Source organism: Zootoca vivipara, chromosome 12 (genome assembly GCF_963506605.1).
Source record: "Zootoca vivipara chromosome 12, rZooViv1.1, whole genome shotgun sequence".
Lineage (NCBI taxonomy): Eukaryota > Metazoa > Chordata > Lepidosauria > Squamata > Lacertidae > Zootoca > Zootoca vivipara.
This window is the reverse complement of record NC_083287.1, coordinates 32,927,782-32,950,722: the sequence shown is the minus strand read 5'-3', so window position 1 is coordinate 32,950,722 and position 22,941 is coordinate 32,927,782. Positions and strand designations below refer to the sequence as shown.

Below are 22,941 nucleotides of genomic sequence, written 5' to 3'. Positions count from 1 at the left end.
CCCCTTTGTTCCTGTACTAATCCTCATTCCCATGCATAGGTGTGTCTCCCTTTCACTGATCGCTCTAACTGCGTTAAGAGTCTAGCACAACCAGCTGCTGACTGGGCAAACCATCACCAGCAGTTACCTTTATTATTCAAGCCCTGCCATGTCTTCTGCAGAAGCAGTGACAATCCAAAAAATGAATAGGCTTTAATTAAGTGTTTGGACTTATTATGCATATGGCATATAGGGATGTCTACATCTCCAAACAATACCAATGGGCAGGGGGTGGTGAATAGTAATCTTGTTTGTAGAACAAAGAAAGGGGCTTGCATGTCTCTGAATGGTAGTAGTGAATAACTACAGCCAATGTAATAGCTGAAATCACAGCACTTGCTCTGTTGTTTGGTGCGCTAAAGAAATAAAAGAATTTCTTGGTTGTAAACTTCCTATTTTCTTAGAAAGCATATTTATGGTAGGTGCAGGAAAAAGAAATATCATATTTTTTGTAATAAACCATGAGTTGGTTTGGACTAAATCCTAGTTTGGTGAGAATGAGCCTGCTCTCCCCCGCCCTCGCCCCCCATCCCCGCTTGTGTGAGTCTTCCTTCCCACCAGTACAGCTGCAAGGATGAGTTCAGATTATTTTGCTTCAGTTTTTGATTAACCTGAACTTGCCATGCTGTCTGAACCTGGACAAACTGTGGGTAATCTTAACTATGGTTAGTGGAAAGAGGCCAACTCCAAACCATAGTCAAAGGCTGCATTGTTTCCACTAACTGTAGTTAATATTAATCCTCTTGGGCCTTAGATTACATGATTAACTGCAGTAAATTTAAAATGGGAGTGTTAACTTCTGACTTCATTGCGCCCCTGCTGGAGAAGGAAAGGGGAGCGATAACTGTGAGAGTCTGAATGGAATCTAGGCTTTTTCTCATAATGCTAAAAAAAGAGAGGGGTTTGCAGTCATGGTTTGTTCTATACATGAAGGTCAGTATTAGTGAAGGTGCAAGCGTTTGCAGATTAAGACGAGCCCCATGGTGTGTTCAGTAAGGTCCAAGTAAGAGGTCATAGAATTACATTGTAGTTGAGCAGTTCTACACACTTCTAGCTTCCTTCTTCTGCCACAGCAAATGCGGTAGTGGAAAAAGTATTTTTGGATCATAGAAATTGTACCTTACACACATCCCCAGTGGATGACTCCCAGGAATGAAGAATGTGTCTGAAGACATATCTTCAGTGGCTTACCAAACCTGTGACCTAGAGCTGAAAAGCTCTATATCCTATTTCCAATCACTTAAGCTATCCTCTTCTACAGTAATTTCTTTTTAGTGCTCATGGATTGGAAGAGACTAGTAATCCTGTGCTGGTTTATAAGTAAAACCCACATTTAGACACAGAGATTTCTGCTTCAGTGAGAGCTGTTTTGTCAAATCCTGCTGTCTTCAATATTTTATACTAATACGGGATATAAATGCTTTAAATAAATGGGTTAGTGTGCACAGGTCAGCCAAATAAATTATTCTTATCTTTCTGATTTTATTTCATATTACTGTTTAAACAAAATTAACCTTGCTTTTTTCTTCATAATTTTTGTCCTAGTAACAACATCAAAAATAGTTAAATGTCTTGAACTAATCTTATGCATAGGAGCAACAACAAAGTATACAGTATTAAAATATGTTAGTACTAATATAAAACAAAACAGTACAATGTAAATTCTAATTTAGGTGTTATCACCAAGATACTCTTTCTACTAATTATGCCTGTAAATAAATGTTTTTGTCTGTTCAAATTAAAACACTGGGATCATTTAATGAATTTAGGAGAACTTAGACTTTGTCATCATAATGTTTAAGGTTAAATCTGTATCACATAGTGTCAGTATTAACAATTTCATTCTTAAGTTGGGTGAAAATGTAGGAGAATAGGACATCTACACAAAAGATAAAGGGAGCTGTGTTACAAGAAAAGAATCAAAATCTGTACTAGGACAATACCTTTATTAGGCCAACACACATGCTTTCAGAGATGGGAAGTTGGCCATTGTTATGCTTCTCATTCCCAGGAAACCTCCACGCAGTCTGATATTTGCTGAACACCTAAAGAACCTCCTCTTCCATTCCATCTCAAGACTGTAACCAGGTGCAAACTTCATAGCTTCAACATCAGCTGTCAACCAAAATTTTGTTCTGCTTTGGTTGACCTGATAAAAGTACAGTCGTACCTCCGCTTACGTATCCCTCCAGTTAACGTAAACTTCAGGATATGTAAGCAGCAAACCAGGAAGTATATTTCCGGGTTTTTGCCGCATGCACATGCGCAGAAGTGCTAAACCGCGCTGTGCGCAGAAGCGATCCTCCGGTTGCAAAAACTTCGGGATACTGCTGGACCTCTGGAACAAATCCTGTTCGCAACCGGAGGTACCACTGTATCTCCCTAATAGACATCTATTAAAAAGACATCTACACACCATCTATTGAAAGACATATTCTACACACCCTATTATGGCATTATCAGCTGGAATATTTGGATTTCATTTGTGCATGTTGCACCATTTGCTTTCCCCCTTTTCAAAAACAAACCCAAAGAAAGAATAATGATTTCTCCTGTAACAAGACCGGTTGCAATACTTCATTTACTATGGGTTAAGCAAGATTAAAAGCAGCAGAAATTACTTACGTGTCAAATGTGCATGCATAGCATTGATGTATTATCAGTATATTAAATCATAAAACTAAAGTCCTTATTTATTTGTTTCAGCAATTTTTACCTAGTATTGACCCCAAAGGGCTCCTAGAGCAGCTTTCTTAAATTCCATAATAAACGCTTAATGTCATAATGTCATATTCTATGTCATAATGTCATATTCTAACGCTTAATGTCATAATGTCATATTCTATGACATGAAATTAAGAAATTCTTAAATTATAATGCAAAGAGTTCTTATAGCACATCTTTGTTAAAAGTAGGAATTGACTGTTCATGTAACTCTTACTGCAGAATTGGCTAACCTGTGGCTCACCAGATGTTGTTGGAATCCATTTCCCATCTGCTGTTGTCAAGCTTGGGGATGATGGGGATTGCAACCCAGCAACAACTGGAAGGCCACAGGATAGCCATCACTAGTTTACTGGCTGATTCCAAAGGTTGGGCCAGTTTTGACACTATTGGTCTCCTTTTCAAAAGGCAAAAACTCCATTTTAGGAATGTGCTATACACTGTGCAGTAAGGATAAACAGACGTTTCCGGTTTTATAGGAGTAAACCCTCAGAGAAACCAAAGAAGCTTGAAATGTCTAGAAGACGAAGAAGGCCGTTGGCATTTTCAGGCTCTTGACCAGCAGTAATGATCTTTTTTTAAAAAAATCAAGAAACAACTGAGGCACTAAGAGCAGCAGGAGTTTGGTGAAAAGGGCCCCAGAATCCCCATGTTGCTATCTGTAGCTGTTGCCTTTCCCCCCACATCCAAACCCATTTCTGCCACTTCTGTTCTTAAATGTGTCTGGTCTTAGGGAATGGATGTGGAGGAGCCACTAAAATAGACTGCAGACAAGATTTGAGGTAATGATGGGTGGCAGGCTCTGTGACCTGGAGCGAATGACAGCACCTGTCATTGATAAGGTTTGTTTTCCCTTGGATACTGAGCTCTATTAGCCTCAGGATATATCCACTGTGACATCACCATTGGCTTTAAAGGTCGCAAAGGCATTTTCATTACATTTCTTCAAAGGAAGAGCCATGATGGGGTGAAATGAAGTTATGTTCTGCCTACTAATAAAGCAATCCATATCAATTTATTGATGATATCAAACAATTCTCTAAACTTTAAAAGTATTCCTGGGAATTGTAAAATATAACCTAAAAATGTTTTAAATAGAAATGTAGAAAGCAGTCTAGATAATTTGTGACAGCGCTTGGATTCCAATAAGACATGTGCGTGATCTGTTAAAATGTCAGTAAAGTAATCTTTTGAATTATTTTGAAAGCATTAAAATATATCAGGGCAATGTTCCTTTTCAATTTTCTTGAATGTTCTTCATTTCCCCCTAAGATAAGGCCGTTATTCGTCTTCGAAAACTGTTCCTTTGAGACTGTTGGTCTCTTGCAGTAGTTAATATTTGATCAAGAATAGATTTAAATCAAGGTCTTAAATCAAGTCTGGACTTTTTCAGTCATCTAATATGTATGGAGTGATTGGTATGTACTGCTTGGAGATTGCAGCAACTGTTGCAGTTCTTGCATACGTTTGCTTGTTTATAATTGGCTCCTATATGGAAAACACAGATGGTGTAGACTCTGGCTTTCCATATGTTTTCGGTTAGAGCAAATTGTGTTTAACTAGTAATTTTAAATTCTTATTTAATTATGTGAACTGGAACTATTTTTGTAATAGGTGTCCAGGGTTTTGGGCTTTTTGTGTGTATTTAATAGATTTATAGCTTGCATTTCCACTATTTAGGTCTTTAAGGTGGCTCACACACATACTGTAGTTGAATAAAGTTTACCATCTCAGCATGAGGCTGGCTTCCACATGTAGATCTTCCACGAGAACAAAGTATCGGCCTAAGTCTGATACTTATATAGGTTCTAACTATTTTGGCTTGCAAAGAGAGAGTCCTCTCTAGAACGAAGGGGGTGATAAGATCCACTTCAGCAGCTTGGGGCTGGTTCTGCTGCTCAGTTCTTCCTGGGTTGTTTCATTCTTCTGTTTTGTGAAACAGTATTTTGCAACAAGTAGAACAACGAAACCAGGGCCGTCTTGCGCCCCTGGCGCCGTGGAGCGATGGATCCCTCCGGCGCGCCCCCTGCCCCGTTTCCCAGCGTGGTGGGAGGGCGGGCGGGTGCAGCTGTGCGTTGAACCAGCGGACCGGCAGGCCAGCGGGTGGGCGCAGCTCGCGGCGCCCTCCTGGCGGGCCAGCGCCATGGTGCCCTGCGCCACCGGGCGTCTACCTAGAGCCGGCCCTGAACGAAACAGTAGCATGGATTGCTATTGTTGAGAAAATTCAATTTTCATTCTTCATTTTCCATTCTCCACCCCACCCACAATAGTCAGCATTCCTTGCCAACCGGGCATGCTCAGTTTTTATTGGGTGTTTTTGTGGAGTTAGCAGTTTTTCTATATTAAAAAGGGGCTTTTGAAATCTCGGTGTTGCCCCAAGTTGGAGAATTGAATTCACTATTAGTCTATTCACATGGGACACTGCAACAAAATGCTTCAGATATGTATGTTGACGGGGGCAGAGCTTTCAAAGCCAAGAGACTGCCTGGAGCAAGTGAGCAGAATGGTGCTGACTGGTGAATGAACTGGCAGGTGCCCTTTTGCCTCGGTTCCTGCATTCTCCATTTCCAGCCACTTCTATTCTCCCTCTCACCCAGCTTTTAGTTATAGTTGCGGAGCGGAACTGGAATTAGAAAGCAGGATGATTGGTTAATCTGGAAGCCCTGTGGCCTTGTCATTTTGATATTCATCAATCCATAGAGATGTCTACGCTTTGTGTCATTTCTTTAAAAAAACAACATATGCGTGCAATGGTACTATTTAGAAGGCGAACTGTCTTTGATTATGATTATTGACTATTTTCTTTGGTCTCAGTTGAATAAATCTAATAATTTGTGAGCTGCCTTTTTATAACTTGCTACTATACTAACCATACCATCCATATTTTGCAGGGGTAGGGAATGTCTGGCCACCCAGATGTTGTACTCCAACTCACTTCAGCACTAGCCTACATGACCAATGGTGGGAGTTGTTGTTTAGCAACATCTGGAGGATCATATGCTCCCCAACCCTGTTCTGAAGGAGCTTTCAACAGATGGAACTTCTGTATATCCAAACCATAGTTTTGTACAGTATATGATGTTTTTATTTATGTATTTATTTATGTATTTATGTATTTATGTATTTATTTATTTATTTATTTATTTGAAGTTGTGAGAACTGAGCACATAAAAAGCAGCATTAATAATAATCATGGTTAATTAACCAATTAGTTAGAAATTGCGGGAATATTCGGAGCAATCAGAAATGCATCAATTGTATCATTACCCATCTGTGATGAAGTGGTACATCTTTCTCCTTAATCTGAAATACATAATAAATTAGACAGATAAGCACACTAAGTCACTTAGGATTCTCTTCTATCCTCACAATAAAAGGATTTACTCCAGTGAATATTTTGCTGATTCTCAAGGATTTGGATTAGTCTACAAGAGAACAGAAAACCTGTGGCAGAGATGCATGGCATAGTGTATTCAGATGCTACAAAACAGGATTAAGAGGATTTCAGCAATTTAATTTTTCCTCCCCTTCTGAACCCAAGTCACCCTCTTATAAACTCCTTCCAAAATATGCTGTACACACTTTATCGTAGCCCTTTGTAGTTCAAGATTACAGTATACGAGTTTAAATTCCAGATTTGGCATGGTGTACCAAGCCAAAACATCATAAGACTGCCTGGGAAGGGGGAGAAACATTTTATATAACCGAAGGATTAATCAAATCATTTGTTTCTAGCAACACAGTTCTATGATATCTGCTGAATCCTTATTTTATAATTTCTCAAAATGCTAGGTGGGGGGGAGTGCTCACGTTAAAACATTTTATCTATTATTAGCAGAAAAAGACTGCTCCAGGAGCAGTGTTTTAATTGCAGTTTTAATTGCAGCTCAGGACAGCATTAGCCTAGAGTTGCCATACGTCTAGGAACTCCCGGACATGTCCTCTTTTGGGGGTCCTACATGCCCACCTTTTAAAGTGAATATCATAGATTTTGGGTTTAAATTTTTTGTGTGTGTGCACGGACGGGCGGTTCTGGTTCAGGCTCTGGCGTGGGCGGCTTGGGCTCAGTGGCTCTAAAAAAGCTCAACAGTGTTTTGCCTCCGGATTTTTACCCCTTGAAACATGGCAACCCTACACTAGTCTGTTTTCCAGTCAAGCATTGCCTAATACCCATGAAGATTCACCACTTCCAACATCTCTGTTTACTTATGCTGGAATAGGAAGTGGAGACTCACCTTGCATGAGAGCCTGAACTGAACTGCTAATAAAATGATAATGCATTCAGGACCATCTTCTCCCAGGTATACCCAGCTTCTTGTGATCTTCTGGAAAGGCTTTGCTTTATGTCTAGCTAGCTAGGGCATTGCTAGGGATGCTCACTTTTATTTTGTGGTACCTGCATTATAGAATTCAATTATAGTTCCCCTTTCAAGTCCATAATTGTAGATTTATAGGTTGCAATAGAGGTTTTTTTTAATATACTGGCATTTTAGTTGCAACATGATTTTGATTTTTTTTAGCTCTGTTGAAATTAAACCAATACACTTCTCTTTTGCATCTTCTTCTCTGTTCTGTGTGTGGGCATTTCCTACTGTTGAGTTTCTGGCCATTGTGGCATGTGACACTAAACTGTGGATCAGCACTTCTCCCACCTCGCACACAGACAAGGAGAAGGACTTTGGCAGAGTAGAAGAAGGACTTTGGCAGAGTTTAGTTTCACTTTCATAGAATTCCAGTCTAGCAATATGAACCAGAGAACATAGCTAAAAATAAGTGCTGGTTAGCTTAACAAGCCAGCATTATAATTCATGGTTTGAAGTAAGCATGTTACAAAGCTTATCTATCACAGTTCATTTTAAAACACAATCCCTGGTTTGAATGTACAGTAATGCTAGGCTGGGATTTTGTGAAAGTGGAAGTAAACTTGCTGGTCACCTCCAAACTCTGTGGAAGGAGCAGTGGATGGAGTGTGTGAGCCTGGTGCTTTGCATAGGCTTGTTCAGGCTCATCCACATAGCACCAAACCATGGTTCAGCATTATGTGCAAATGTGGCCTCACTCTCCCTGTCAGCAGTGGAGTACAACTGCAGGTGCATAATGGGTAATGTAGTAATCTAATTAGATTGGGCCCAAACTTTTTTAAAATGCCATTTGACTTTAAAATAGCTAATTTACAGCTTTTTAATTTTTTTGTAATGCTCTAGAAATATTACCCTACCGATGGGAGTGTTGGCGACACCAGTATAAATATGTCTAACAGAGGAAGGGGAAGAGGCTGGAGAAGGGGAGAGGACACAGCTGAAGGACCTTTTCCTGTTCTGCCCATTAGATTCCAAAGGCAATTGTCCAGTGCTTGAATAAATCATTGATACTTGGTTATATGAGCACTGATGCAGATAAATAATTCTATTGTCATTGGCTTAAAGATACAACATGCTATTATGCTAACAATTTACTCCTGTTCATTTGCATTTGAGGAATAAGGCTGTGTACACTCCTATTTAACCTGCTGCCAGTGAAGCAGGGTCCACACGACATTAGCCACAATCCATATCTATCCAGTATCTGTCCTGTGGTTTCCTATAAAATATTGCGTTTTGATGTGTTTTTCCGCGAACCTGCTTTGATCTGAATTGAGAAAATGAACGGGTCTAGCCAGTAATGTATACACAGACATAGTTTGTGTTGCTGTTGAAGCAAATTATCAACCCCATGCTGAATGGAAACTGAACGCTGCTCAGGCAGGGGCTTAAAGTGGTTAAATGTCCAGCAGATGAGTTGTGCCAACTGGACTTGCACCTGTTCCTCACAGCAGACATGAAGTGAAATAATTGCCCAAGCAGTGCTAGGACTGTCGGTAATTTTTCTTGTGACAAGACGCTGGCATACTTAGTGACATTTCTGATTAACCTGGTGTGTGCCACGTTATAAATTGTGACATGTTATATTCAATATATCACTATTTGTATTGATTCAAGCACATTGCAAACATCTTTCATATTTAGTCTAAAAACATTATAACGTCTTGGTGATATTTGCTCTTTATGTATTGTGGAATATTATTAATAATCGATTCACAAGGCTGAATTAAATTGATTGCCCAAGCAACGGCATTCTTTGGGATACTATTTAGCTTCACTGAATTCGTTTAAATTTTAATTCCTACTCAGATGCTCTTGAATAGTATATGTGGAAAGGCAGTGAGGTCACACACACCATCCCTCCAACCTGGACTTTCCTCTGTTGAGTAGAAAGCTCTGAAGGGGGATTGTAACTGCATTTGACTGAACACTGTTACTGGCCTCCCTGCAATCAGGAACGCTTCATGATTGATGCTTCAGATAGTCAAGGACTCTGCATTCAGCTAAACATACTGACAATACCCTCCTAGATCTTCCTGCTCAGTGTGGGATGGTTTGGGTGGAAGGGATGAGGCCAGCGTATGCAAATCCTGCAGCCCCTCCTGAGAAACTATTTAAGAACACCTGAATAGTGCTGTAATATAGAAAAAATATCAATAAAAGAAATACCATTTTAGGCACGTCCAGTTGATGCATGACCACTGGCAGGCGGGTCCTTTTGAACCCAGAAGAGGGAGGAATGAGCCGAGGGTGAGGTGGAATGGGGTGGAGCAGGCTTATGCACACTCCACTGACACACATGTTGACCATGGAAGTGGAGAGTTGCCTGTACTTGACATATTAGAAATTCGTACCAAAGACGCAACTCCTTTACAAATTGTAATACATGCATTTTTAGTTGTTCATACTTTTTTCTTCTGACTAAAACTCAGTTGGTAAGACTTGAGAAAGCAGAACGCAATCTAAATATATGAAGATTCATAGGAGATTTGACTATTGCTTTAGTGTCTGAATAGTGTTGTGTAATTAGAATCAAATACACAGTGTCTTTTGATTCTGATATTATTCCATAATGGAATATATTACTGTTCCAATAAGTTCTTTCAGTTAAATGGTTAAGATGTAGTTAAATTGATATTCATGTAGTCTTGGGTTCAAAAAGCTTGCTTTTTAGGCATGCCCAGTCAGATTTTTCACTCTCTCCCCCTTTAAGCCACAGGCATTTGCATCATATGGCAAACTGCTCTTGCATATCCCCTCAGTTTTAGAAATGCTTTATCATGTGGCATGAAGAACTGCTGTTTGTGAAACATAATCCTGTTGCTCGTTTGGGCACATGGAACTAGTTGTGCAGTTCACTGGCTCCCAGCCACTGTAAACGTTTCAGAAACGTCTTTCAGAAGGGTCTTTTACAGGATCTCCTTTGTTGACAAGCACCGAATATTTCATCAACATGATACATTTCCCTGTCCTTTTTTGACATGCAGATCGCCATGCTCATACATAATTTAATGATAAACTGATTTTTTTAAAAAACAATATCTATTTAGATGTGATGTGTAAAACAAATGCCACACATTCAAAATTTTATAGTTTCTTACCAAAAAAACCCCATTATGGTCACTCATCAAAGTATTCAGTGAGTAAGAAGCAACTCCTCCTCCCTCCTTTGTTTCTGTTCATTGATTGCAGTTACGGAATATATTTCTGTATGGACAAAAAAAAAATCACACTGTAATCCATAGGATTTTTTAATGCATGTAAGTGGGCAGATTTGCAGCTTTAAGTAAGTGTTGTATGTCAATATGGGCTGTGTAAAAGGCTAATGGAACTGAAAGCCATTCTTTCCTCTGCTAAGAAGATCAGGCTCTTGCGCTTTCTATTGTTTACCCGAACTTGATGGGGATAGCAACAAATTAATTGGATAGTTGGAGAATCTCTAGTCAATGTGAGGTGTTGCATTTTTTTGTTTTGTTGGGATACTAATTAAATATTTACTTTCCTGAGCTTTTTTTTTATAAAAAAAGTTTGTTAATTTAAAAGTAGGAAAGGCTATGTTAATTGGGTAAGCTAATTAAGCAGGCAAAGGAGAGCAGGAGGGAGGCAAGTGCTAAATACGTGGGTGAACATTTTTGGCTCAGCAAATCTCAAGGTCTTTCTGTGAGTGGAGCCAGGAGCAGGAGCCATACGCTGGGTTGTCAGCAGTCTCATCGAGAACCAGAGACTGCAAAGTCCTGCTGGGGAAATGAAATATCTGTACTTGGAAGGACAAAAGTAGCTACATGCTGTGGCTGATTTGCAAGTACTGTTTCTCTTTTGCTAGTGGTATTTTCTGCTAGTTTGAGGTTGGCTGATATTTGGAAGAAACAGCTCATGTTCCAGCATACAGCAACTGGGATCTTTTTTTGTCAAAAGTCTGAATCCTTTTTTTCATCCAGTTGGGTGTTGCGAAGAGCTTGAATGGACACCTGGCTTTCTGGACTGGTGAATATAATGAGTACAGCATTCTTGTATTGTATAATCTGCTAATATTGTTTCTTGATATCTGTTTTCCAAAAGGAGCAATACGTTTGCATTTGTTAATATACGAAATAGGTGTTTGCTTCTCTGTGTAATTTTATTACGTACAAAATAACATGGTTTGTCACAAAAAAGGCTTCTTAAGGAAAAAATTGATGTTGAATAGTTTATGGGGTTTTTAATATTTAATGCAAAGTAGGAAATTTGTTATTCTCCTACTGGAGCCTATATTTGGTTCCTGCTAAGAAAAATGTATTGTATTGGTTTAGTTGTGAAAATCCATTTCTATCTCATTAAAAGTGTTAAGCTGTGCAAAAGGTATTGACTTACAGTATTTGAATAGCTTACGTACTAATTGGTTTTCAGCTGTTCTTTGTCTGACTCACCTGCGACTTTATGTTCATAGGCATGTTTTGCTACAAGGTAGGGAGTCTGGTCATTTGCTTGCTGCCTTCTGTGACACAATTATGGGATTCCCTTTGATGCTGTGAATTAAGAGGGATTTTATTATTTTAACATTATGACCTATTTTTAAAAGTTGCATTTTAAACTAACAAAATGACTTCATAGGATGTTACTAAGTTGATTTTAAAAAGTGTGAGTTTGTGGAAAGGGAGAACAAAGCAAAAGAACATCACATGGTTTTAGGGCTCAAAATAATATGCCTTTAAATGCAAGTTTACTGGTTTTTAGTTTTTTCTAAGTAGGTGCATCACTGGCTAGTGTGAAGTCTGCAAGATATATATATTCATCTGATCGTGCTTCATGTTGATGTGCTGATCATATTACACGTTGGAGTTGTGATGATGATTTCATATTTTCTCTCCAGAGATACTGTAGTATGTAGAGCGTTCTAACATTAAGCTTTGTTTTCACCTGCAATGATTCTGAAGGTTTATGTAGAGCACTACCAATCAATGTCATTTGCAATAAAGAAGACAACTTTCACTCTTAACAGGATTTTCTTTTGTGTTCAGCTTGCACAGTTTAGACAAAGGAAAGCACACTCTGATGGACAGCATGCACCCAAGAAGCAGAAGAAAAAGAAAAAGGTATCAAGCACCAAAGATGAAGAATTGGTACAAGAAGGTCTGGATATTGACCAGTCTCAAGGAGAAGATGCATCCACACACAGCTGTCAAAGAGGAGCAGCTGCTGCGTCTGACTTTGCCATTGTGAGGACTTTGCACAGTGATGAATTGATCAAGCATGATCAAATGTATACCACAGAAGTAAGTGTTTCTGAGATTAGAAAAACTTATTTTTATTACCATGCATTTTAAAGTCAGAATGAGGAGGCCCCCTCTTTGTTCCACAATAATGCTCAGTGGTGAAACTTTGCATTTGAATGTGTTCATTAATGTAGTTTCCCATGCACATTTAAAAAACTAAGCACTATTTGTGACACTTACATTTTTCTGTACTTACAACTATAAATAAATTTCTAATTAATTTGTAAAGGAGGGAAACTGAATGGTTTATGAAGTGCTGATAAATAATCTGCATTCCATTAGACGGAAAATAACTTTAGAGCATAAAAGCATGTAACTGTTTGAAGATTATTCCATGACCTATGCAAAAGAATCATTGATCATAGACTAGTTTGGTATTTGGGGTTCCATTTGTAGCGTTTCATCATGCAGTGTTCTACATGGTCATATCCTCCAACATCTTGAGTCCCCAAACTGGGACTTGTGTCTTCCAATGTGATATTACTGAACCCAAAAGACATACTTTTTCCATAGTGAGATATCTGTACAAAGTCACGTGAGATCATGACACCCAAGATGGCCACCGTACTCTTGCGTGAAGAAATTGGATGTCCTGTTTTGTCCTGGGCAATTCCAGGGTATGCACTGTTATTCATTTGAAATGATGCTGGTAGACAGGCAATCTCCTTGCTGTATAAAATATCTCTCAGAAGGCCTCTATAGATCATCAAGGCTTATGCAAACACTCCTCCACCAATGTACTTGTCTAAGAGGCAAAGAAGGCTGCCTATATACATGGAAAGTCAAGGAGTCAGCCAAGTAACTAGTTACCAGGAATATAATTAAATATAAACTTTAGATGATAAAGCTTCATCATGTTGTTCTCATATTCAGGTTTTTCATAGTAGTCTTTGAGGAGGATGACATTGAGATATGCAGATTCTCATTATGAAATTTCCAATTCTCATGAAACATAGGCTCTGTGTGAAGATCTGCTGCTGTCTATGTTGCCAATCGGGTAACACATCTATTAATTTTCATTTATGCTTTGCCCAGTCTAATGATAGAATTCCTGGAGCAGACTGCCACTTATATCACATGAATTATGAATTTTAGAATATTTCAAATATGGAGCGTTCAGATTATTCATTATTATTGTGCAAGCTAAGAATGCTTGTGCTAATTCTTCAAGAAGTGTTGCTACTATAAAGTGTAATTTGCACTCACTCATTTTTATTTTCTGACTTTCACTTTAGAACTTGTCTCTACTGTCAGATATTGTAATCATACACTTAACATCCTTTGAGATGCTATGTATAGGGAAATTTAGTACCTCTTCAGGAAAGAGTTTGAGAGTATTATCAGTGTTCTCATCTATCTATCAGTAGAGTGATATGAGTTGACCTCAAAGAGCTCTTCTGTATAATCTTCTTGAGATGAAGCCAGTTCCAATGTCACAGTCTGGGAAAATGAGAGACATGCAATGGATGTTCTGGGCTGATGTTTGGGTTTGTGAATGGATATGAAACTAGGCCTCTTAAAAGAAAGGAATAATGTAGCACAGCTTGTGTTCTTTTGGACTGTCTCATCCTAACCCAAATATGCAGACAACTCAGTGATTGGGATTCAAATACCGACTGTACCAAGAGTTTGGGAATGGTCAAGTACCATATCTTCCCATATGAACCAATGGACCCTGCAGTCATCATCGAGGTCCTTTGTGTGCCTCCACGAGAGGTCTGGAGGGTGGGAACACAAGAACAGGCCTTTTCTGTGGTGGCTCCCCGCTCAGGGAGGCTTCTTCCCAGGGAGGCTTGCCTGGTGCTTTTTTTACGTATCTTTAGGCACCCAGGCAAAAATAATGATGATAATCAGTGAAATTTCTAATTCTTTTTTCAACCTAGGAAGCTTGGTTATAGCTTCATGGAACTCAAGGGGCAGGATAAAACAAAAGAACAGAAGTAATGAAAAGCACTGATATATTAGGCCCATGCAGTGTGTATTTTATCACAGTAAAACAGAATAGGAAGAAAGCCTCAGGTAGCTAGATTTCCCTGAGTAATGTAGTGGACTGGCACCTTATATGTACAGTACATACCTAACCATGCATGTATTAGATGACAGCATAATAACATCCTTTAAAAATATACTTTTACATTTTCTTTAGCACAGGCTTTTTGAGAGAAATTACCTATCTCTGAGTAATTGTTCTTACTTACCGTAAGGCTACAGAGGTAGGACAAAGTGAACATCTTTTTAAAAGGATAAATGATACAGCAAAAAGTTGCTTCACTTCGATTTTAGTAAATCTGTAAAATGAAGATTTGTAAGGCAGTCTTTGGGTTTTGCCTGTCCTTTCACCCTTTATTACTTTTTAAGCACAGTATTATGTAAAGCTCAAATCAAGAGGACTGGCACAAAAAGTGATTATATTGTTTTCTTCTTTTAAATATCCAGTTGTTTCTTGCCTCCCGAAAGTTCTGCCTTTCCTTTTAGCACTGGACACCATCAGCTACCCCAAAACATAGGAAAGATAAGAAAATAATAATAGGAGGAGTTCAAATGTCAGGAGGTAATTTTACATTGAAAGCAGATTCCCATATACCACTTTTGTTTAAAAAAAAGTTTGTCATGAAGCCGGGCTAGAGTTAGAGAAGCACACATTGAAGAAGGAAGGGTTAGAGCACCACAGTACATTGCAATTTCCTCTTGAGTTAGCACACTTGGTCACACAGTTATTTGGATCTCAATCTCTGTGTTTATCTAATGGAATAAATCTAATTTGACCTGTTTGGCTAGGGTTTTAATGTTCAGTTATATTTCTTGGCAGAGCAAATAGTCAGTTGTAGCCAAGCATTATGCCTGAAAGTTGACCTATTTTATTTTTTTAGAACATTTAAAACCAATAATGTGGTTCTCCGTGAGTCTTGCAATTAGGTTCTATGCTTTTACAGAATGTCCTCAGAAAGTTATAATGTTTTGCTTAGGGAGCTGGCACTCTCATGTAGAGAAGATGAGTTATACTGTATACATGCCCCAAGAGATGGGGTAAGTGCCTTTTTGCTCACTTATTTTCTGACTGTCTTACAACCAACATTGCTGGGAACTTTCTTCAAGAGTTTTCTTTTTGGGGTTCTTCAAATTCCTACCTTGCCAGCATTCCTTTTAGTCAGGGAGACCTTTTCATAACTTTCTAGGTTGTGTAGTGTATCTGTTGTCTATTTTCTCAAAGTTATTTCACTCTTTCCACCTGGCTATGCACTTAAAAAAAACCAAACTAAGATGGCCTACACAAAGAACATACCGGGTAGATCTCTAATTATCTAGGAATGAACTTTAGAAGTTGTCTCTGTAATAGCCTTAGTGAGTGAGTGGAATGAAACTTCTTCTGAGGCTTTAAGACCAGCTTCTGCTCATTATGACTCCTGCACACTTATCCATAATTTACTTTTTGGCGTTTCTAAGTTGGGTTTCCTCCCAGCAAAAATTAAAGTAAAATAAAACCTGAAAACAGTACAAATGCAGCATTAAAATAAATGGCAGCAGAGGGAAGCTGTAGTGCCAGTGTTAATTTCAGTAACCAAACAGAACTGATCATCAAAGAGAATAAGGACACTGCACAGAAATTGGTTCTTTCTGCAGTTTTAATGCATGGGAGGAGCCACTGGAGCTGGACAAGGACCTGTTCCTTGTGGCTGTCTAGCAGATGAGGTTTGACTGGCTGGGTCCAGAGCATGGGCAATGCTTCACTGCATGATGGGATGAACCACTCCTCAAGAAATTGATCCTGGGCGCCTTGCATTGGAATAACTGCAAATATTCCCCTTTTGGAGAAGGTGGGCCAGAGAATTGTGGTGGGGCAGCTAGCTACAAGCATTCTTGGGTGACACAGATTATTTAGATCCATTTCCAAACTGGGTTCAGGCCTTGCCATAGGACTGAGATGACCCATGGTCACCCTGATGGTTGCCCTAAAGCAGTGGCCCTTTACAGAAAGAAGGATGGGCGATGTGACCTTGCTCCTACTTCTTGTGCTCTCTACGGCTTTCAGTCCTGGACTGGTTCCATGGACTGGGAACTGGGACTGAGTCGAGGATTCACACCTAAGGGACTGTGAGTCGAGGAAGTAGCATTGGGAGAGTGCTTTTCAACTACCTAGAAGTTATGCTGTGGCATGTTGCAGAGCACATTCATCCCCAATGACAATAACGTTGGGAGTGGTCATTAGGAGTTTGGGAACAAAGTACCGTCAATACACAGATGACACTCATCTCTGTTTCTGTCGCATCTGAATCGGGAGATGTGCAGGCCCTGGGCCACAGTAGTGGGGTGGATGAGGGGAAATAAGTTGAGATTGAATCCTGGCAAGATAGAGGCGTCGTGGGTGAATGGTAAGAATTTGTCAATTGCTTATTCTGGACAGGGATGCTTTTGCTTTGAAGTAGCAGGAGCAGATAAAGAGTTTGGGATGTGTTTCGGATTCAGCTTTGTTATTGGAGGCCCAGATGGCTAGAAGCACCTTCTACCAGCTTCTCCCAGTTCCTGGACTGGGAGAGCTTGACCACAACAATTTAGGCATTGGGGACTGACTTTGTGGGGATTGCCTTGCACTTAACCCTGCACTTAGAGAGGTGTGTGTGTGTGTGTGTGTGTGTGTAGACACACACACACACGTGCCAGTTCCAAATGGTGTGTGGATTTGGAAGAATCAGTGGAACAAAAGAACTAATTGCTATAATCACCATTTAATTAGAGCCTACATAACATATTTTCCACAGAGAGCAACAAAGGTCTGTGTACCCAGTTTTCTTTAGATTTGGTATCCCTACTGTAAAGGACCTTAATTTTTGTACAGCACATTGTTAATTCTAGGTGCTCTTAGCAATAATAAATGGTGCTTGTTGATGCCTCTTGAAGTAATGACTGTTGCAGTTCCTTCTCGTGTGTTTTGAGTACTACAGAGTGAAAAGGGAGGATAAAGATTTGGTGCCTGCGGCGGGGGGGGGGGGGATTTCTCTTGAGACGTAGTGGTGTTTGTTATGCTTTTCACTCCGTTTGAAATACTTTCTGGAATCATATAAATAAAAGGATTCGGTTGTTTGAAATGGGTGTGTTTATTTTTGTCCTTTTATTTTTTTTTATCTTCTTTTAGCTGGAAAGTGAGATTTCCACTACAGCGGATGATTATAGCTCTGAGGTAAGAGCAAAATTGATGCTTCATGTGCTGGAGTGGGTTTTTATACTTGACTGTTTTTTGTGTTTAAAGACAACAGTAAAATATTTAGTAACATTTTGTGTTTTTTTAATGTTGTAAATGATACATTAATGTTTGCTGTGTGGTTGAATACTTACTGGTCCCAGACTATATGAGAGAAAGTGAGTCATCTAAAATCTTTATAATTGAAATGTAACGGTTGTGCTTTTTAAGTTCTCTGTTCTGCAAGTATGGTGGGTATGTAAAAATAAGAAATTAGAACCATGCTGAAATTTGAAAAGGAAATGTTTGTATGACAGCTTGTTGGTTACTGTTGCACCCTGTTATTTCATTATACTTTTTAGTGTTCTGGATATCTCATTATTTCTTTTCTATAGCAGATTAAATGGCAAGGTGAGTAAGCTGAAATTAATAACAGCAAAGTTTTTTGGTGAGAAAATGTCTATGAAGGAAACACTCAGCATGAGCAAGACTATAGTGCCAATATTTATTTGCATACTTGGTCAGCAACTCTGTTCAGTTGCCCATGGAAAAGTCTGTCTGTGTTCAGTGCATATATACAGAGAAATGTAATGTTTCCGATCTCTATAACTATAGTTAAGAGATTAGAATGGGTTGTGGGCTTGCACATTTCCTCCCATCATCTCTTGCTAACCATGATGTAGTGTTACGGCTGCAATGATGCTTCTAGTTTTGTATATATCTTAGGTGTTTTATGTATAATGAGCTTCTGATTTATTTAAGTTAAATATATTTAGTTATGACTACCAAATGAACCATTTTCACTTAACAGCTATTCTGTCTTGTTTCATGTACATACTGTGCATATTAAGTGAGAAATATACAGGCTGTGTGTCTGTCTGTGGCAAGCACCAGCAGAGAATAGCAGTGGCTGTCCCATTGTCAAAGAGGCTTTATTTTGTCTCTGTCGTGGCAGTAGTCTAGCGCCTGTACTGGCTTGGTGCCAGTACATCATTGCTTGGAAGAAGCCCCAGGCAAGTGCAGACTATGGAAGATTGCTCCCAAACAACTAAATCAAGTGGAGTAAAAAATCCAGATATTCTCACAGAACACTTAGCAGGAGTAGAAAACTCCTAGTAATTATTGCAATTTGATGATGATCACAAATGTGTAGTTCAAACACGTGTAGTTCAAACACAGCTAAGGTTTTCAGAGGATACTTGCTTCAAAGTTTCTAATCTTAATAATAACAACAACTACATCCCAACTCCAACTCCCTAGATCTGCTTCCTCTACTCCCAGATCTATCTCCAATACAAGGTGTGCTTGAAGACTATATATTTGTGTTTTTACAATTCCCAGAACCTGAATATTTTTTTTGTAAATGGCAGAGATTTAAGATAAGCCATGCATGTGCATGTGTCAATAAAGTTTGCAGGATTTCACATTATATTAAACCTATCCCCCTATACTAGTATTCGTTTACAGAATGTGCTACCATCCTATAAAAAGGGGGTGGAAAACCTATGGCCTTGCAGTTGTTGCTGAACTCTTTAATTTTCATCAGTCCCAGGCTGCTTAACCAATAGTCGGTTATGAAAGCTGTAGTCTAGCCAGATCTGAAAGACTACAGGTTTCCCATCTCTGCTGTAGAACTATAAAATAGGATAATGTTTATATATATATATATATAAAGTTTATCTTCCCATTTTCCTTGTGTTGTGAACCCTAAGCCAGTGAACTGTTACAGAATTCATGTTCATTTGTTGGCTGTCGGCAGGAAGCCTCCAGAACACAAGCCATCCCAAAGCTCACAAAAAGGAAAAAAAAACAGCTTTATTCCAATATCAGCTACTCATAAAGCTTGATTTAGGCTGTAATTCTATACCTGCTTAACCTGGATTAAGTCCTACTGAACTCAGTGAGGATTATTTATGAGTAGACATGTATAGAATTGCACTGTTTGACAGTTGCATGCCTTGAGCAGTTTTGTTTCTGCAATTGAAAAACACAAAAGTGAATATATTTTTGTACTGATTTCATATAGCCATTGTAACAAAACAGGTGATTCCCCCCCTGATAAATTATTACTTCTACATGGTTTAAATGGATCCTACCTGGGAGAATCTAGAATGACAGAAGTTGAATTTTTTAAAAAGAAAAATATTATCTGCTTAATTACTGGAGTCATGACAAATGTAAAATAATTATTGGAGCCCATGCTTGCTACCAAATAACCCAGCAAGAGCGCGTTTTGTGAGTTTCCTAGAGAGAATCATTTGGAGAATTTACAGCTTCAAGTAAGACTTTTACTGTGTTGACATGGGACTAGTTGCTGTTTAAAATTGTGGTATGCTTTCAGAATTTTAGGAGATTGATACATTTTGGGGGCCAGTTATTTACTTAATTTAAAGTAAAAATGAGATACTGACCTCTTGTGGTAGAAGGTGTTACAGTTGTACCTTGGAAGCTGAACGGAATCTTCGGAAACTAAGAGGCGGCTTCCGATTGGCTGCAGGAAGTTCCGGCAGCAAATTGGAAGCTGTGCCAGACTTTTGGGTTCCAAATAACGTTCGCAAACCAGAACACTCACTTCCGAGTTTGCAGCGTTCGGGAGCCAAAATGTTTGACTCGCAAGGCGTTTGTCAACTAAGGTACGACTGTACTATATTTCATACGTTGAATTGTTTTGTTGCTTTTAAGTCTTGAGCATATATCTTATTGTATGCTGGATGATATGGTTGCCATACGTCCGGAATTTCCTGGACATATCCAGAATACTGTTGTCGGAAGAAGCAGCATCCTGATGGAAAGGGGGGAGTCCAAAAAAATCCAGACGTATGGCAACCAATGTTGGCAGTGTCTTTTTTGTCAACTTCCTTAAAAATAGCTCAAAAACATCATTTTTTGTGATTTTGCCAAAAAAGCACAACAACTTTGCCCCCCCCAAAAAAGCTTAACAAATTTTGTATTGGGTTTTCATTTTTTGAAATATGGCAACCCTATATAAAGGAAATACGTTTCAAGCACATTTGCCTTAAACTTTTAACTTTCTGTTGTGCATCTATAAGAAACATGCAAAACCGTACTGAGAATCACACAGCAGGCTTCCTCATGGGAAAGGTAGTGATAGTTTAGGTGGGCTATGGGAGCCTAGGCATCCACATTGCAGTTTAGGAGCACTTTGTATCCAGAGGCCCCATTTGAACCATACATTTAAAGCAGCATTATACCACTTTAAGCTTTCAGGCTCCCCAGCCCCAAATAATCCTGGGAACCATAGTTTGTTAGGGGTGCTGAGAGTTATTAGGAGACCTCCTGTTTCCTTTCACTGAGCTACAATTCCAGAGTTAGCACATAGGGCAAGTTTCAAGCACCCTCCTGCACAGTCGGAAAGTGTTTTTTGAATTCTTGAGGAGAGGAAGAGGCAAAAATGCCTCCCAAAGGCATCACTTTGCAGCACATGGTAGCCCACTCTGGATAACCTCAATATTGGGACAAGTTTCTGGATGGGAATGTAGCATCTACTTGCACTGGTCTGGATCCCAACCGCCCTGAGACCTGCGGGTATAGGGCGGTATATAAATTCAATAATAATAATATAAGATGGACTTAGGGTAATATGGGAGGATGGAATTCGCATATGAGATGAAAAGGATGGGGAATGTAGTATGCTCTGTCCTGATAGGGAACTCTTTTATATATTGTACCTTGGAGAGTTTTTTAGAATTGGTACCGGTATCTCACATGCTGCAAGAGGTTTAATGCTCTGCTATATTCAAACCACCAGTTTATTTTCAGTAGTGCTTAATAATTCACATGCTTTATGTGTGCCTTTACACCGCGGCGAAAATCTCCAGTACAAAATTGTTAAGTAAAACAAAGTTTTAAGTTGGAACTAGATGACCTGGAATAATAATGGACTAGTTCAGACAAATTCTGCAGCTCTTTTTATTGATGTTATTGACTTCTGTGTTTTGCTGTTCAGTGCTGTAAACATAGAAGTTAGATTGCAGGTTCCTATAGTTTAATAGCGTTCTTTCCTCAGCCCAGAGTCTGCCTTTCTGGGAGCGAATTATTTGTTTATTTACTTAGCTTTTATTTATTTTGTAACATTTGTACACTGCTTGATTGCAGAAAAAAACTCAAAGCAGTTTACTAGAAAGGTAAAACAATGAAATTATCACTTAAATTTTTACAGCAAAAAGTTAAAACAACAAAAGACTGTAACAAATTGAAACTCATCAACTTTCTAAACATCTGTGTAGGTTTGTCTAAATAAGAAAAAGCTGCTACATGGCAAATTGGTATGTAAATCTGAACACTGGATTTGGAACCCTATAAATATACAAAGTGTTTATCTGAACTGGTTCAGATTTTTTTTTATGGAAAACATGCTATGGAAAATGGCAGTGTTCTTTGTTATATCTTACTGTCCCAAAAGCTATGGACTTACTGGCTGTATTTGCATAATTTGAGGGAGGAATAAAATCAGGCAAAGCTAGAATCTGGGGCTGTAATCCTGTGTATGTTTGCTGAGGAATACCGGTAAGCCCCTTTGAATTCCATGGGACTTAATTGTGAGTAAATATGTGCAGGGTTTCATTGTAAGTTACAATTTAAATTTATAATGCATCTAGAAATTCTTTTTATACAGGTAAATGGTTGCAGTTTTTTGACAAGAGCAGAGGTACCTGCAGACTTTATTAGGGTATAGTATTTAAAATTAAATCATGGCACTCAATACTAAACATACTTGATGCTTTGCTTTGGGAAATGTATCAGGGTTGCTAACAGAAATTCATTTGCTTGCATGCCATAAAAGTTTACTACCGTATGTAGTTTATACATGTATGCTATTGCTTCTTCAATGATCTTTGGAAGACAAAATTCAGTTTATAACTGATGTCACAGCAGTACTGTATTGTTACTGCTCTTCTGGAGCAAATTATACTAACAAAATAGGTTTCCATAGCAATGTGCTAAAGTGCTATCTGATGAGAAGGAAATGTTTTAAGTATCCTCACCTTGAACAAATTTTATAAAATGCTGAGACGCTAAGGAACTTGGATTGGTTTAGGAAGAAGAATTTGGATTTGGAGAGAATTATTCTGAGCTTGGGATACAGCATTCTATAGCACGACTGGAGATGATGGAGAATGAATTGGCTGGAAAACAGCAAGAGATTGAAGAGCTAAACAGAGAGCTAGAAGAAATGAGGGCAGCATATGGTACAGAAGCATTGCAACAGGTATAATTACCTTACGTTGCTTTCTGCATGCTTTGTGGCCATACACATAGTCCTTCAGCATTGCCTGTCATAATGCAAAGGCATTGAATGTGAGAGAGAAGAATGTCAGTGGTGTCCATGTTCATTATCATTTTGCTTTATGAAAGAATACCATATGTC

At 38.8% G+C, this 22,941-nt stretch overlaps 1 protein-coding gene across 10 annotated transcripts in view; it reads left to right on the top strand.

Annotated features, from left to right (window-relative positions):
* The window catches only part of AKAP9 (A-kinase anchoring protein 9), a 108,021-nt gene that overhangs the window by 6,280 nt on the left and 78,800 nt on the right, over positions 1–22,941 (top strand). For 4 of the 10 annotated variants that reach the window (XM_035129718.2, XM_035129726.2, XM_035129724.2 and 1 more), the window contains exons 2-5: positions 12,122–12,376; positions 17,508–17,552; positions 22,189–22,242; positions 22,612–22,782. In XM_035129718.2, coding sequence (XP_034985609.2) covers positions 12,122–12,376; positions 17,508–17,552; positions 22,189–22,242; positions 22,612–22,782 — 525 coding nt within the window. Of the gene's footprint in view, positions 1–10,170; positions 11,109–12,121; positions 12,377–17,507; positions 17,553–22,188; positions 22,243–22,611; positions 22,783–22,941 lie in introns of those variants that run through there. The other 6 variants (XM_035129717.2, XM_035129716.2, XM_035129719.2 and 3 more) reach the window with 6 other exon arrangements.